The sequence below is a fragment of the Trichosurus vulpecula genome, chromosome 1 (assembly GCF_011100635.1).
Source record: "Trichosurus vulpecula isolate mTriVul1 chromosome 1, mTriVul1.pri, whole genome shotgun sequence".
Classification (NCBI taxonomy): Eukaryota; Metazoa; Chordata; class Mammalia; order Diprotodontia; family Phalangeridae; genus Trichosurus; species Trichosurus vulpecula.
In genome coordinates, this window is record NC_050573.1 from 492,544,525 (window position 1) to 492,562,770 (window position 18,246).

Sequence of the window (18,246 nt, forward strand, 5' to 3'; positions counted from 1 at the left end):
TCATTTTATATCACACAGACGCCTTGTGTACTATCTCCTCCCTTTCTCATGTGCAAAGGAAAACTCCTCTACGTTCACAAGGGATCTCATTCCAGCTTTTAATCATCCTCAGGCTCTCACCTTCAACTTTTCCTAGAAATTCCCCATCTTCAAACAGTCTTCACTTGACTTGTTCATCTCCACTAGCTATCCTCCCGTATCTCCTTTCCCTTTTGCAACTAAATTTTTTGAGAAGGCTGTCTACAAATCAATGCTTCTACTTTATCCCCAATTTATCCTACATATACCTTGTTTATACAGGGTGTTCCTAAAATCTGGACACATATGCAAATATGAGTATTTTCAAGAAATGAAAGAACATCTTCAACATGATTTCCATCATTTGTGATGCAAAAGTTGACGAGCTTTGCACAATTCATGTGAACTCGATGCAATAACTCACATTTCTTATGTGTCCAGACTTTAGAAACACCCTGTGTTATGGTTCTTTGCATATTATTTCCTCCATTAGCCTGTGACAGGCCTGCACAACCTGTGGCCCTCAGGCTGCTTGTGGCTTGCCAAAGGATTTCCGGCAACCCAGGAAAAATGTAGAGGGAAACATCCTTGGTATGTAGAGGAAATCCTTTGGCATGTCACAAGTGGCCCTCGGGCCACAGGTTGCGCAGGCCTGGCCTGTGAGCTCCTTGAGAGCAGGGATTTTTTTTTTCCTGCCTTTTATTAAATATCTTTTTTTTCATATCCCCTGTGTTTTCCACGGTGCTTAGCACATAGTAGATGCTTTATAAATTCTTACTGACTGACTGCAAAAGATATAGAATAAATATATCTCATGCCCAGTGGTTTAAATTCTCAATAGATACTTAGATCTTTGATTTCATAACTGTGAATTTTCTTTCCCCTGAATACATATTATACCTTCTCATGCTTTCCTATCCTATACGATTCTCAACTATGTCTTTTTGTAAAGTCTCCTTAAAGGATACACCCAAAAGAACAGGGCCCTACTTTGGCTTTTACAGTAATTTGAGGGTACTAAGGAAGCAGTAGGGTTCCCTCTCTGTTATTCCTCACTCCCAGTGTATGAATGACCCATTCTTTTTCAACATACTTGTCTTTAATGCTCATGAGATCATAGATTTAGACCTTGAAAGGGAACTTAGAAATCTTAATGCCTCCTTTGTCTACTTTAAAAGATGAGAAAAGGTAAAGAGAGATGATGTAGCTTGTCCAGAGTCACAAAGGTAGTACATGAAAGAGATCAGATTTGAACCCATTCCCTCTAACAGTTGGATCTAGATATAATACAACTTATACTCTACCTGTTAATATACTTCTCAGCAAGTCTTTTTTGCTAGCTTCTTACCACTTATTTATTCATTGCCTTCTGTCACCTGCGATTGTTGTTATTCTGACATTGTGTGTTTCCATTTTATATAGCTATATGATATGAACAGTATATTACTGGAGGTCATCTTGTTATATAAATAGAAACACTGAGCCTTATTCTGATAGAAATATCGAAGGAATTGTCTTCTTTTTTTGATAAAAAAGATTTCTAATGATATTTTTTTTCCTTATATTTCTCCTTATATCCCTCCCTTCCTCCTCCCAGAGAGCCTTCCATTATCACAGTAAAAAAATGAGGAAAAAATTCAGTAAAACATTAGCACACTGGAAAATGTTATATCCAGTGTTCCACGTTCATGGAATCCCACTCCATCGAAGGAGAGAGGACAAATGTTTTCTCATATCTCTTCTTTAGGCTGAAACTTGTTCTTGATATGTCTTTTTAACATTCACTTTTGATTATTTTGTGGTTATTTTCTCCATTTACATTTTTGTAGCCATTGTTTTTTTCTGTTCCTGCTTACTCATTTGCTTCAATTGGTTTAAAACTTTCCACACATCTTTCTGTTGGTTATATTCATCATACATCATCGCAGTATTTCATTATCTCAGTTTTTACAGCCATTCCCCAAGACGGGCATCTAATTTCTTTCAAGTTCTTTACTACCACAAAAAAAGGTGCTATCATAAATATTTAGGTGTTTATAGAACTTTTCTTTTTCTCAGCCACCTCCTTGGGGTATATGTCTAGCAGTGGGCTCTCCCAGGCAAAGGGAATGGATGTTTGTAGTCCCTTTATTTGCATGATTCCAAATTACTTTCTAGATTGGTTATATCCATTCACAGCTCCACCAGCGATGCATTAGTATGCTTATCTTCCAAAAGTTGGAGGGGTCTTCTCGTACAAATTAGTTTTCTCTCTCTGGGAGAGTAATAAGGGAATAAAAATTCTTGAAAAATCTTCCCAATTACCAAAGAATAAATTCTTATGAATTCTGGCATGAAGCCAGAAAAACAAAGGAGAAAGGGATCATAGAACCTTGAACTGGTATGGCCTTAGAAATTATCTAGTTCAGCTACTATCAAAACAGGAATCCTTTCTCCAATACCCCTAAGAACTCCTAAAAACTAAAATTGTTATGGCAGGGCTTTCTCCCTCTTAGTGTATGAGTTGAACCCCTTTGTCTACCAGGTGAAACCTGTGTACCCCTTCTCAGAATAATGCTTTTAAATGCATGAAATGAAATACATAGTATCACAAGCAAACATTAAAATGAAAAACATTGTCATTTGTTTTAACTCAATGAATGCCTGGTGAAAAAACCCCGGGTTAGAAAAATGTCTTTATTGAATTCAACTGCTACATCAAAGTAGGAGAAGGAACGCGTATATTTTACATGATAGCTTTAGAAGTTGGTTTGGAAAAATAAAACATTGACTAATATACTTGGCCAAGTATATTAATCTCTTATCCTTTTAATACCAAAAATAGGGAGTAATATATTGGACAAATAAACCCTCTTCCCTGAACAGTTTTATAAATATGAATATAATCATACAGCATCTTCGCTATTAGATTGTGAGGTCTACAAGGGCAGATTAATCTTTTTTTTTTTTTTTGCAACAGTCAGAGAATGGCATAGTCCATTTTAAATTTCAAATATTTGCTTCTGTCTTCTTAAAGAATAAATCATCTTGAGAGAAATTTCAATAACAGGATGTTAGAAGCGAAAGAAATGTCAGCTTCCCTGCTTGCTTATGTGGGCTGGTGAAGTAGCATAATATGAATTTACATGGCCCTCTTGTTTTTGCTGCCTTTGCAATCATGAAATAAATTGATATGCCAATAACTTTTATATGAGCTATTAAGTAGATTTGATGAAATGGTAAAATATGTCCACTTGGATGCCACGAAGACTAGAAGGCCCCTAGAGGAATAGTTAAATTTCTCAAGTGAGATCATTAACACATAAGAGAATGCATAGCATACCATGTAGCACAGTGCCTGGCACGTTATAGTGTTTAGTAAGTGCTCGTTGTTTAATGTAGATAATGTCGGTTGGTTCTGTTTCAACTTTGGGCATATACTAGCTGTGTAGCCACATGCAAGCACTTAGCATCTTAGTGTTCTAGATCAGTGGCGTCAAACTCAAAAAACAAACCAAAACTAAACAAAAAAAATGAGGTTTCACTAACTCATACATAAGGATCCCTAAAGGCCACATAAATGACTTAGTTTTAAAATCTAGCATTATCTCTGTTGTAATATATATTTTTAATTTTGTTAAACACTTCCCAATTACATTTTAATCTGGTTTGGATGCCACTCAGTAAAGTTGGAGTCACATGTGGCCGATGTATTAAGCGATTCTGTTTTTAGATAATTTTCTAAGACTATTACTTGCAGAGATGGAGCTCATCTGCCTTGGTAGAGGGAATTTCCTCATCTGGGAATTCCCTATACCAATAAAAACACAGTTCATAAAATATTAGGTTTAATTTTATTGTCAAATTGTTATTAAAACTCCTTATGTTAGTGTTTCTATAAATTCAAATACAATGAGCATTTGTTAATCACATACTATGTACAAGTTGTTCCAGATGTAGGCGATATAAGATAGCTATGTGAATTTACCTGTAATGTCTGCTACATCAGATGTCAGATATTAGAAATATACATGTGTGTTTGTGTTTATGTATGTACATATGCATATGTGTACATATGTGTATATACACATTGCATGTACTATACGTAACAGTACACACATATATAAACATCTGTCTATGTAAACATAAAAACAATATAGTCCGAGAGAAATAAAATATGGAATAATACTATTAGTGTCTCTCAACAATCAGCAAATTATAATGGTTAGTATTCTGGTCCAATTTCTTCTTTCAACATAAAATAAGCTATGTGACAACGGACAAATTACTGACACTTTTTTGTCTCATTTTCTTCATGTCTAAAGTGGGGTAAGTATGATAACCTCATAGATTTTTTTTGTGATGCTCAAAGTGATATAATATCTATGAAGTACTTTGCAAACCTTAAAATACTATATGAGTGTCAGCTATTTTGTGACTGATATTCAGTCTTTGTTTCCATCTTATGCTTTGTTTATTTGACTTTTTATTGACCAGTTTACGGCAGAATTAGTGCTTCAAAAAGTTGTTTTTAAAAATAAGTAGCAATTATACTTCAGAGCAAACACAGTTAAAAATAATAAACAAGAACATTTTTTATCCCTTAGGGATGCCCAATATGATTTTGTTTTGTGTGTTAACATCACTTTGTGAATAGTGCAGCTATCAGCTAAAGAAATAAGCTATTTGGTAGAAAATGGAATATTAGCACAATTATAATCTAATTACATATTGGTGAATGAATTTTTTCCCCTGAAACTAATTTTTTTGGGTTAGTATCATACTGCTAGGCTTTGCACCAGTGAGTTCCTTCCTCTCTGCCATACTGAGGACCCCTCTAAATGAGCACCTAATGTGGTGGGCCCTTTGTAGTCACTACATTTTGCCTACTTGTTAACAATAGCCTGAATGTACCACATAGTTTACTGTTGACTGTAAACCTAAATTTGTATTAGGGTGAACAACTTATCTTACTTTCCCCCATGACCAACTATTTCACTACTTGCAACGCATTATCCTTGTGCAGACTGACCGCCATTCTGGAGAAAGCATCTTTATATTTCTTTTGTCAATTTCTTCCATCTTATTCATTAAGATTTCATTCACATTCTACCCTTTTCATTTAGCTCCTGAGGAAGCTGTGTACAATTTGCTTAATATACTATCTCCAACAAAAATCACACTTCTCTTTATTTGGGTTTTAATTATTCTTTGAACCTTGGGATACTTTGTTAACATCCCACTTTATAGTACTATTATTGAGCCAAGCATAACAATAGGGTGCAGGGAAAATAAAGCTAGTTCTGGATCTATGTTTATATTTTCTCTGTATATATACTTGGATAAGTCACATACCTAATTGGGCCTGTTTTCTCAGTTCAAAAATAATGACAGTGTTGGACTAGATAGCCTCTGTAGTCTGTCCCAGGTATGAATAGATGACCCTCTGACACATGGAATGGATTTTTGACATGATGGTGACCCATGGCACACATTCTGAAAACTCAGCATAATTTGATGTGCAACATAATTGAATTTGCTAAATAGAGAAGTGATTTATGAACTGTACTTTTACTGTATTGTTTGATTACATGCTTTCACTCATGTGTGTATACACACACACACATATATATATATACAAATGGGTCACAGAGTTGGACACAACTTAAAAATGACTGAATAACAAATATATGTATATGTACATAGATAATATACACATGCATATATATATATACACACACACACACAATGTGTTATATAAAACCACATACTATGTACAAGTCAGTGTGTGTGTGTGTGTGTGTGTGTGTGTGTATGACTATCTTATGTCTGTCTGTCGCTTATCCCCACATATCCTTTGTCTGTGTATGTATGTATGTCTTTTTTTCTTGATATTTTATTAGAATTGCCAATTCCTTAAGGTAAAGGACAATCATGTCTTTTCTGCAAGTATAATGCTGCTCTGTATGTGCTACAAGCATCCCTTACCCTCACACCCTTGTCATTTTTTAATAAATAGTAATTGATTATTGTTATTTGCCATGTTAATGCTGTTCAGTCTTAAGCAGTCTGAGGTTGATGGAATTATAGGCTCCGCAAAAGTATTTAAATCCATCTATGGGTATATAATATCTCTATAAGGAAGATTTATTTTGCCGCCATTGCAAATGCCACAAACTTTGTCAGCAAGTCAAAGGAAAAACCTTTAATTATTATTGCTTTTATGGGTTGTTGAAATATTCAACCTAAATTTCCGTAGGTGGAAGTGAGGTAGGGGATGCCCAAAATCTGCTAGGATGTAGGGATGCGGGGAGGATAGGGAAAGCCAAGTTTTTCTGATCACTTCACTGCAGAATAGTGTACATATAACAAAAGATCAAAAGCCTACATGATTTTGTATTAAGTTCAAAGCTACATATTTTAAAGCTGCTTTAAAAGTTACCCCATTAGTACCTTTTAAAGTTACCCATAAAATGCCACTTTACATCTGGCATCAGATCTGTTAATTTAACTATTATGAATATGTAAGAATATTTTGAAAACTCCTGTGGTCTTGTAAAACCTCTAGGCCCTCATTAGCTAAAAATTCCTGTATTCTGCCAGGACGTGAAGCCAAGGCAAGATCCTTGTGGAGATAACATTTCCTGTTTAACATAATAATAATGAAAAAGAAGTCCACATAGAGCTTTAAAGTTGTTATCCATTTAAAATCTCTTGTATGAAGCTTTAGGCAGAGGGTGAAGAAAAAGAAGATAAGTTTTATTTCAGTAGAATGTATTGCTTAACCATCTTCTCTTTATGTAAAGTATCCTAGGAAAGACAATAACTAATTTCTGTTAGCCATTTGCTGTCTTTAGTGGATTTATGTGTTAAGGCTATGCTTTTGCTTTCCAGAAATGCCCTAGTAGGGTATTCCCATGTAGAGCCCATAAATGTATGAATGTAGTTTGGTGGGGTTGGGTCTCAGAAAAAAAAAAACCACCACCACTATCAAGAAAACCCAGAACACCAAACACAACTGAAGTAGTAGACATTAAGATAGACTTCACATATGGAAATTTTTTCTTAAGAAACCCACACAATGCAACAGTCTTACCTTGCTCTCTGAATAACCCAAACCACCTAAGGACACAAGTGAAGGTTCGCCAACCTAATTGACCAATCTAGAGGCAACAGTAGTAGGCTTTCCTTACTCCTTAGTTATCTCTGGTAACTCCACCCCCATCTGTCACATCAGCAAAGCAGCTTAGCTGAGGACTTCTATTGCTATCCCTTATTTTCAGTGCTGAACCAGTCACCTTGTGAATATCATAATCGCTGGCCGTGGTACTGATAGGTTCTAAAACAATATTAATAAGTAATTTAATAGATGGTAACAAATCTGGAAATATTTGCCTATATTAGGTCTCCTTTGTTCTTTTTGCCTGCTTTTTTCATGTCTGTGGTCATGTGTGTGATATAGAATACAGCATTGTATCTAGCCATGTGCTATATAAATAGCAAGTGCCCAGTAAAAGTTTGTTAAATGAATGAATGAAAAAATCGCCATGTCAGAATACAATTTATTTTGTATGTCCTCTTCTGCATAAATCTAGATGGAGCCGGCCTTTGAAGAAACCTTGTCATTTTCTCATTGATTTATTTTTCTGAAATATTTCCCTGTCTTTTCATTTTTTGTTTTCCTGTCATCTCAAACTGGGAGAATAAAAGAAGGCACACTCTTTATTAAGATAGTTTTCTGTAGGCCAGTTCCCATTTTGAATTTTTGATATATGAGTACAACTGTTTACCTTTTGTCCAAGACCGAACTTTTAGTTATATAGCTTTTTGCAGTTTTTATAGGTCATAGGATCATAGCTTTTGACCTGAAAGAGATCACAACTATTTCAATCTAATTCACATCACATCACAACTAATTCAATCCCTTTATTTTAAAGGTGAGGAAACTGAGTCCTGGAAAGGTTAAATGATTTCACCCCAGTGATAGCAGATTCAACATGAAAATCCTAGTTTTTCCTTCATGACATTCTTAGAAGTATTTTTATAATTCCATTTTATGGACAAAGAAACTTAAGTCACAGAAAGGTTAAGAGATGCAGCCATAGTATTAAGTAGTAGAGCCAGTACTTTTGAACCTAGTCCAGTGCTTTCCTTCATCTACTTTCCTGTCTCATGTTTCTCAGAATAAAAGAGCTAATTTTATTCTTCAGGACTGATCAGAGCTTGTATCTTAGATTTTTGTCTTTGTATGAACTATCCTGAAGTATTCCCTTTCTTCTTTCCCTCTTAGAATCCCAAGCATACTTATAGGCTCAGCTCCAGTGACAACTCCAATATAAAGTCCTGATCCTGTTGTTATCTCCTCCCTTTAAAATAAGACAATTCTCTATTTTATATATTTTATATTTAGTTTTCCATGTTTATATCATTTTCTTTTAGTAGAAGATAAGTCTCTCAGAGGCCAGGGAATGTTGTATTTGTCTTTACATCCACAGTGCCTAACACAGGGGAGGAATAATTATAATTGTAGTAACTATCTCCTAGAATTGTTTGTTGTGAGACTCAATTAAGATAATAAACACAAAGCACTTTGCAAAACTTTAGATTATTATGTAAATATCAATGACTATTATTATTGAATAGTTATTGAATTAGTAGTCTTTTTAAATTTGCAAGCATTTTATAAGCATGATCTCAATTGAATCCAGCAATTCTGTGAGGTAAGTAGATACTGCAGGTCTCATTATCTCCATTTTATATGAGATGAAACTGAGGCTCTCAGACATAAAGTGATTATTTGCCAGTGAGCAGACGTCTAGCTGTCAACTGCAGGAATTTTAAACCTAGTCTCTTTGACTCCAATTCAGCCCATTTTAATAGTGTAAAATGGATGGTAAACCTCATGAGTCAATATTACTACTAATAATGATTAATTCTCCACCAATAAGCCACTCTTGTGTCTACAAGCTTTCACAGATCCAACCCTGAGTCTGGTGATTGTCCCAACATTCATGTTTATATCACCAATGTGATACCCACAGCAGCTGCTATGAATATGCAGGTGTATTCCCAGGTTTGAATTGCAAAATATAATAGACTCTCTTGAGCAAAGAGGAAACAGAGATATTTATTCAGATACCAGAAAGCCAAATCCACCATAGTAACAAAGAAATGCATACATATTACCCATGCTGAGAGAACCTCTATCCCCAAGCCTACCTTTGTCCGATCTCCCCACAGGTAAGCTCCCTTAGGCAAAATGCCTCCCTCTCACTCATGCTAGCTGCTCTGCCTGTGCCTGCGCCTGCTCCTTCCCCCCCTCAACTCCACCTTACTCTCAGTTCCTGCTCTACCCCTTCCTGCTCCATCTGTTGGGCAAGCTCCTCCCACCACAGCCTCCACGTGACTCAAGCTTATTAATGGATAGGAAGGATCTTCCCATTGCATTACCATTAAAATGTTGCTTGGGGTGTGTTGAGAGAATGGTTCCATTAAACTACCCACTTTTTCCTTCTGTACCATGGACTTCTTGCTTCTTTGTGCTGAATGACAGGATAAACAGCACAACTTTTAGAATATGGTTGGAAAAATACTTGGAGCTTTGATAGAGAGCCTCATATTTTTTTCTCATCTCTGTGTCTTTTACTATTGAGGAAACCAGATCATACAGTGGATAGAGCACTGAGAGTCAGGAATATCTGATTTCCAATCAGGCTTTAGACTCTGACTAGCTGTATAACCCTGGCTAAGTCTCCCTGTCTGTTTCCTTTTCTTAAAAATGGGAACAGAAATAACACCTACCTCCCAGGGTTCTTATAACAATAAAATGATATAATATTTATCAAGTACTATTCAAACTTTAAAGCACTGTCTACATGTTATTATGATTATTACTATATAAATGTTATCATCATCACCATCATTATTATAGTTTCTTACACTGGAATCTGAACCTGTACCCTTGTGACAGTGCTGAAACTTTATGTGTCAGTTTTCTCTTTCAGAAAGTAGGGGGGCAGTGGTAACAGACTAATGTGTAGCATTGCTGTGAGAAATAGCTAATTTAAATCATTATAAATCATTTGTAGTTTTGTTCTGCAAGAACCATAAATCTTATTAATCAATAATAATCATAATTTAATATATTTTCATGCTTGCTAAAAAGAAAAAAGTGTCAAGTAGTCAGAGAAAAATGATTAGATGTTTTAAATTTGGTCACTGTTAATTCCTAGAACATCATAAATAAGGGATATCAGATTTTCTTCTTGTTACCAGAACAGTTCCTCCTCTAAAATTAAAGTTTATCTGTTCCTACTAAGTGGTACATTCAAAGAGAATGCAGTTTATTAATATTTGGGATCACTTAAACCTAATGTTCTTCAAATATTTTAATAAAGCATAGAAGATATTGTTATTTTTTAAAAGTGAGATACAACACAGCCATTTATTAATATGTCTGACCTCATTCTTTTTCAAGCACGCTCAGACAAAAAGCAGGGCCTTTTTCATTATGTTAAAGGAAAATAAAGGTATAGTTCAATTAAATTCAACAAGTATTTATTAAGACCCTTATGGCAGTCAACTGACATACATTAGTTATTTTTTTTTAAGAAAATGCTTACCTCTTTTGATGTTAGTGTCCTACAAAATAAATTTCCATCAAAACAGTTGGTTTATTCATTGTTTAGCCGAAGTCCTTCAAATTTTACATTATGATAACATTGAGTGTTTTATTTGATTAATACCCACTCCTTTTTGATTTTATTTACTTTTTGTGTAATCCTTTTATATTTTGGTTTTTTAGGTTTACTTTCTTTACATTAATTGATACAGGTCTCAAGTTTCTGTGTATTCTTCATATTCATCATTCCTTACAGTGAAACAATATTCCATTATGCGCATATACCATAATTTATTGAGCCATTCCTTAATTATTGTGCACATACATTATTTTCAGTTTTATTGTTAACACAAGTAATTCTGCTTTGTTCCAGATATGGAAAGGATTGAGTCAAGTACATAGCAGAAAGATGTTCCTAAAGGAATAGGAAACTATTTTTCATAATAAGAATTAAAAGTTTGCAAAAGAAGAATCATTGTTATGACTATAAAATACCCTTTGAAAACATACTCCAAATCACTCATAGAAAGGAAATTTAAAATGGCTTTGCTGTTTATCTCATACCTTGCAAATGTTCAGAGAATGCAAACACAGTATATTGCACAGGCTATGAGAAGTAGGCACACTGATATGTTATTCTTTAAAGCAATTTTTATCGAGTCCTTTTGCTATTTCAACACTTTCACTTTTCAATTATCTTTCCTTCAGCCCCTTAGTCAGAGAGTCATTCCTTGCCACAAAAAATTAAAAAGAAATGAGAAGCAGTTTAGTCAACCTAACCAATATTTTGGTCACATTTAATAGAATGTATATAGTTCCACGTCAGTAGTACCCTAACACTGCAATGCAGGGAGTAAATGTTCATTTTCTCAAGTCATTGCTGGTGCCAAGCTTTGTCATCAAAATTACACAGCATTTGACTTACATTCTTATAGTTACTGTGTATATTTTTTTTCTGGTACTGCTTCTTTTAGTCTGTTCTAGTTGATATATCTTTTCATGCTTTTCTGAATTACTCATATTTGTCATTTCTTACTCTGCAGCTATATTTCATTAAATTTTTATACCGTGATTAGTTTAGTCACTTTTTGGTGGGGAAACCATGGAGTTGTCACTCCATTCACAATAGTACTAGTGTTGTTGGAAATGTGAATTGGTCCAAATGTGTTTTGGATATCTATTTGAAATCATTCAAGGTAAGTGACTAAACTATTTTTACCCTTTAATGATCCAAGGGATGTATATATTCCACGGCAATCAAAACAGATCCCACCAGCTCTTCTTATTGTAGTAAGTAAATAGGAATAAACCTGAAGGCCATTGATTTGAGAATGGCCAAAAAAACCCCACCTCGATCATATGTAAGTAATATCATATATCATAAAATATTATTGTATAGTAAGTAATCACATATATGAGGATTTCAGAGAAACATGAGAAGATTTGTATGAATGGATACAGAATGAAATAAGCTGATCCAAAAGAAAAATATGCACAATGATTACAACAGAGTAAATTAAAAATCTGGTGAAAAGATGCCAAATTTTCAATTACTGAAAAACCAAGTAAAGTCCTAGAAAATAGGAGTTCCTAGTCCATGGAGGAGACAATAGGATAACACCTATGTACAAACAATATGTAGACAGGATAAATTTGGAGTAGTCATAGGGAGATGGCAGCAAAATTAAGGGGATCTGGGAAAACCTTCTTGCAGAAGGTAGGACTTTAGCTGAGACTTGAAGGAAGCCAGGGAAACTAGGAGGCAGAACCAAGGAGGGAACGCATTCTAGGCTTGGGGAGACAGCCAGCAAACATTCTCAGAATTTGAGAGATGGTGTGTCTTGTGGAAGGAACAGCAAAGAGGCCATTGTTAACTGGCTTTCAGAGAACAAGGAGGGGAATAAGGTGAAAGATGACTTGAAGCATGGGAAGGGTAGGTTATGAAGGGCTTTAAAAGCCAAACAGGGGTTTATATTTGATTCTGTAGGTATAAACTCTATTTTGATGGTAGTATATCCACATTTTATATGTGTGTGTGTCTATTTATAGAAATATATCAATTTCTATGTGGGTGTATACACATACATACATACATATATATACACACACACATATATTCATAGAAGAAAAGGATGTAAATGGGAAAATAATACTAAATAAATGTTAGTGAAAAATCAATTAATCCTAATGTTCACTAATAACAGAACTTCAGTAACTTCCATTCTTATTAATGTATATTTTTTATTATTTATAATTAATTGCTAATTGATTTATTAATCATAGTTATTTCCAACACTCGTATACTCATTGTTCTCTCTATTCTGAATCCTTGAGGGAACATCTCCACTGTCTTAGATGAATAAACTCATGGTCTTCTTCACTCAACAATACGCATTTTAAAATTATACATTTATTAAGTGGCAGCTACATTTAAGACACTGTGCTTTTGAAAAAGAAATTTAAAATGTTACTGGCCTTTGTTTCCTCTTAGCAATCTTTAAGCTTTCTCTATGGAATTTTTTTCAAAAGACATTGATATAGAAATAATAGAAACACAGAATTTCTGTATGAGAATGGCTCTCAGAGACTATCTAATCCAACCTCTATGTCAACAGAACGTACCTCAAAATGTATCTAATGACAAGCTGCTGGCCATGTTGAAGAAGGCAGCCATGTACACTTTTAAATTATCCTCATTTTAAGGATATTTTTCTTTACGTCAGTCTTATTCAAAGAGCTATCTCTTTTTCGTTACCATAATTTTTTAAATAAAAAATTGAGCTTAATTGTAGTTTGATACTTGTTAAACCATAAAATTTCATTGGTATGAGCATTTCCTCCATCTCTATAAATTGTAAACCAAGCCTTCCCTGCTAACAATTACTGTCCTTTATGATTATTTTTTCCTTCCCCCTGGCTCCTGCCAAATCCTTCACTAGGGATTTATATACCCTTCCTCTTTTCCAGTATATTGAGGCATCCCTGAACCACCTTACTTGTTCCATCTACTGTCTACTATATAACTAATGTGCCCATTTTTCAGGGCATGCATGTAATTGATATCATCTTTTATATATGACTTCTTACATAGACATGATCTTTAGTATACATTCTGTGGTGGTTTGGTCAAGATATACATATAAAATGTTTTACAGAAGTTTCCTTTTAACAGCAGCTCTTATCAGGCATTTTCATTTCATGGATGAGGAAGCTGAAGCCCATGGCTTTTGCACTTTCACACAGCTAGTAAATGTCAAAACTGGAACTAAAACCCAGATCTTCTGATCACATCCCATGGTCTTGTTACTTGATGCTGCCTTTGAATTTTGTTGAAAGTGATTGCACCTAATGAAAAGGATACAGTGGAACTTTCCATTGAGAAGAAAAATAACCTCAAGCTTCAGCAAGGGAGGAAGTGGGATAAGTTCAGTTAGATGGGATTATTTCCCAGCATTGTGGGTATTTAAACACTGAAGCATATTATTTTGAGACATTATAGGAGCTCTTTCCCTAGAGATCTTTAAAAATAATAATTTATCTGCCTGGAATGAATTAAGTGTGGTCATGCCTGAAGGCTGTAGTAAGCTGGATGTCTTCTCATAGTCATTCATCTTTGTTCCTGCGGTTCTTTGACTAATAGCATCCTTACACCATTTCTCTAATTATAGCTGAATTGAATATAGGATCACTTTTTGAAAATTTCAGGTTTTCTATTATATTATCCATTGCACTTTCCTGCCTACATGTAGAATATTAATACCTGTAGCTTAGAATTTGATGCATTGATGAATTTATTCAAGGGTAAAAATTATCAGTAACATAAAGAGCTCATTTTCATTTTGAACTCAAAGTTTTATAAAGTCCTTTGAAAATTTTCATTTGATCCTTCCAATAATACTGTAACATAAGTACCATTGATATTATCGCCCCAATTTTACAAACAGGGAAATTTAGGCTTGGGGAGGTTGTGACTTGCATATGAAAGAAGAAAAGGGAAAGAGTGCAAAAGGAATGGTATCTGGCTTGTTGTTCAGTCATTTCAGTTGTGTCCAACTCTTTGTGACTCCATTTGGGGTTTTCTTGGTAAAAATATGGGAATGGTTTTCCATTTCCTTCTCCAGCTCATTTTACAGATTAGGAAACTGAGGCAAAGAGGGTTAAGGGACTTGCCCAGGGTTACATGGCTAATAAGTGTCTGAAGGCAGGATTTGAACTCAGAAAGGTGAGTCTTCCTGATTCTAAGCCCAGTGTTCTATCCACCTACATGCCCTGGTATCTGGCAGAGGGGTGATAAGATAGGAGTAACTAGTTAGTGTTGGGGGCAGGATTCAAATCCAGGTCTCTCCTGAATCCAAGATAATACGCTTACATATGAGGGTGGCTGTAGAGTAGGGATTCTTAAACTTTTGAGGGAGGTGGGTTATGCTTCCCCTGGCAGTCTGGCAAAATCTATAGACCCCTTTTCTCAATAATATTTTTAGATCTATAAAATATATAGGATTACAAAGGAAACCAAGCACAATGAAAGCCTTCTCTGCAAATTATTTTGTATTTACTTTTGTATGTATGTATGAGGTTAACTCCAGCTTAAGAATCTGTGCCTTAGACTGATTCTAGTTAGTAGACAGTCTTTTCATCATGCTTTCTTTCAGATTATCTAGAACTAGCTAAGATATTTTCTCACCACAGACAATGAGAAAGCCTGTTTCTATTAATTGATGGAGATTGTCTTCTTTAACCTTCAACTTGCAACTAATTATCATTCACAGAAAGCAGGTACCCATTTTGAAAAGACAATCTTTAGAATAAAAATTGAAAGTCCTGCATCCCAATCCTACCCATTTTGTTAGTTATCCTACTGAGCAGAAATTCAGGGAAGAAATTGGAACTATGTGAATCAATGATAGATGTGAGCTTGGATGTTTCTTTTCCCAGAATTGAAAATTTGTTTGAATTTCTTCCAGGAAATACTTCCAGAGTAATAACTATTATTGTCAGTTGTCATTATTCAATAGTACATTAAGTAACTAGGTAAAATTTGCTATTAATGGATAGTTGTGAACTAAACTATATTTAATCAGTGCTTTCAGTTTTAATTCAATAAAAATGAGACATGATTTTCAGTTGTTAGATACAGATATGTGTGAACTTAAATTTTGATTTAAAAAAAGTTTCTTGATCAGTCTGACTTATATACAATTTCCAAGTGGTTTCACTACTGGTAGTTAATTTGAACTTCTTGTTGTCACAAAAGATACATCTATTCTCTTGCATGTATGTATTTTGAGAGATTTCTTTTTTGTGTTCCTGGTAGCAGAGTGGCATCTACTTTGTCAAAATACTTGGCAGATTTGTAGAAAGGAAGAAAAAGGTAGTGATTTTTCTAACTGATATTTTTTTTTTACTCTTAGCAAGGAGGCTTTATTTGCATACAAAAGGAGAGGAATTGAGTGTAATAGGATATAGCAGTGATTTAGATTACTTGACCATTGTGTATAGAGAAATTCTACTTTTATTTTACAATAATGTAACTTGCAGCCTATATTATTTCTCTTGCTTTGTGTAGTATGCTTTGAAGTTTGAATTGAACAACCAAACAAAATATGCAGGTGTTTTTATTAATATCATTTTCTTTATACATTATTTAAACTTATTACTTTCTACCGCCAAATATCTTGATAGATTTTCCTTTATGTCCTTTTTAATGGAATAATATCAAATCAGCCATCATTTTCTTTGACTAAAAGCTATATATTTTATATGAAGTGCTTTGGAAATGTTGCCTCCAAGCTCACCATTAAAGTCATTCAATCTTATCTCTTTTATGAGAATCTGGTGGGCTAATACACAATTCCCAAAAGTATAGATAGCTTAATTATCTTTTACTTTTTCAAAGCATGATAATTGTTTCATGTTGGCTAGCTGGACAAAATAGAATAATAAGTAAGGTTGTGTAAGTTTTCAGTATGTGTGCATCATAGATATATCACCTGTTATCACTTACAGATTAATACCTTATGATGCTGAAGCAGCATTTGCTGTCCCCCACTTTCTTGACTGTGTGTTTTTATTGTTGACAGGGACATCCTGCAGATCTTTCAGAAGATTTGGAGAATCCTGACTGGAAGATGAGAGAGGTAGGTCATTTTTCATTCCAATGTAATATTTCATTGTATCCTTTCCATTAGAGACATTTGCCTTTCAAAGAAGTTGAAGAGCCTACATAGCTTCACTCCATCCTGGGGTATCTGTAGATGTAGGTCTAATAATAGGATAATAGATTTAGTGTATCTATATAGAATTCTATATCACTGGATGATCTAGTTCTTCGCCCTCATTGCCCCCCAGTTTTAGAGGTGAGGCCCAGAAAGGTTAAAGATCTGTCAATAAGAAGCTTCACAGTCCTGATGAAGTATAATATATGAGAATTTTCTAGATACTCTTCTGAATTCTAAAACTTTCATCATTTTAACTATTTTAATGCAACTCAAATATTTACATAGGAAAATGGATCGATCTGAAAGCTCATCAATTTGGATGTTTCCTCCGCTGAAACAGATTGAAACCCTTCCATGTCTACCATATTAAGGACATACTCAGTCCAAGTGTATTAGTAGGGAACCAGCAGGCTTTCTTAGACACTCATTAATGGACTCTATCATGATTATTTAACAGTTGACAGAAGGATGTAGAAAATACAAATGCCTATTGCACTTACTATTTGCTGATTATGAAAGAGCAATTAATTTGTTAGAACAAAATACTACCTTAAAGGCTCTCTCCCAATAAGGTATTCTCCTACCTATACATAAAAATCAATACTTCAAAGATATTATGACAGGAAAAAAAATTGTTCAGTGACTGCCTGATTATAAGCATTGCATAAGACTTAAATGAGGGAAATGTGGGAAAACACCTTTAAAAAATTTAAGAGCTATGATCACAGCAAGTGGCCACACCTCAAAACTTATGAAGTGTACCTGCTACTTTTTGGCAGTGGTAGTGGGTCTGTGGATGCAGAATGAACCATATTTTCACACTTGACCAGTATATTTTTATATTTGTTTTTCTTGCTATACTTATTTGTTACAAAGGAGGGCTTTCGTCTTTTGGGTGGAGAATTGTGGGAATAGTTGGTGGGATAGTCTTAGTGGGAAAAAAAAAGAAAGAAAGCAATGCCGATGAAATATTTAAGAAAAAACACAGGCAGCAGAAAAGTTCAGAAGGGATTACAGAGAGAGGGAAGTGTTCCTAATAACATGTTGAATTTAATATATACTTTAAAAAAAGTTGAATGTCATAGAAAGTCACATACAAGAATTTCATATACATTTTAGAATCTTGTATATTTGCCTCTAGCTTTGTTTCTCCCCCATGGAAATTTACATGTTTGATGTTTTGTCACAATTATAATTAAAAAGAAAATTTAATTTTGAAATCTCTATCACCCTAAAGATATGACACAAAGACATTCTTGCAAAAATATTGTAAATGGATAATTTATTAATATCTATCCTAGGCCTAGATAGGCTCTCAAGAAGAGTCAGATAGCCAACGAGTTGTTTTTGCCCTCCTGGAGGAAGAAGAGAAGGTAGCCTTCTGTACCTCTGTTAACCAGGAAGAGATAG

At 34.5% G+C, this 18,246-nt stretch overlaps 1 protein-coding gene across 4 annotated transcripts in view; it reads left to right on the plus strand.

Moving 5' to 3' along the window:
- MLLT3 (MLLT3 super elongation complex subunit) overlaps positions 1–18,246 on the plus strand; it is a 297,894-nt gene that overhangs the window by 228,443 nt on the left and 51,205 nt on the right. For all 4 annotated transcript variants that reach the window (XM_036738103.1, XM_036738120.1, XM_036738112.1 and 1 more), the window contains one exon: positions 16,699–16,755. In XM_036738103.1, the coding sequence (XP_036593998.1) occupies positions 16,699–16,755 (57 nt within the window). The remainder of the gene's footprint in view (positions 1–16,698; positions 16,756–18,246) is intronic.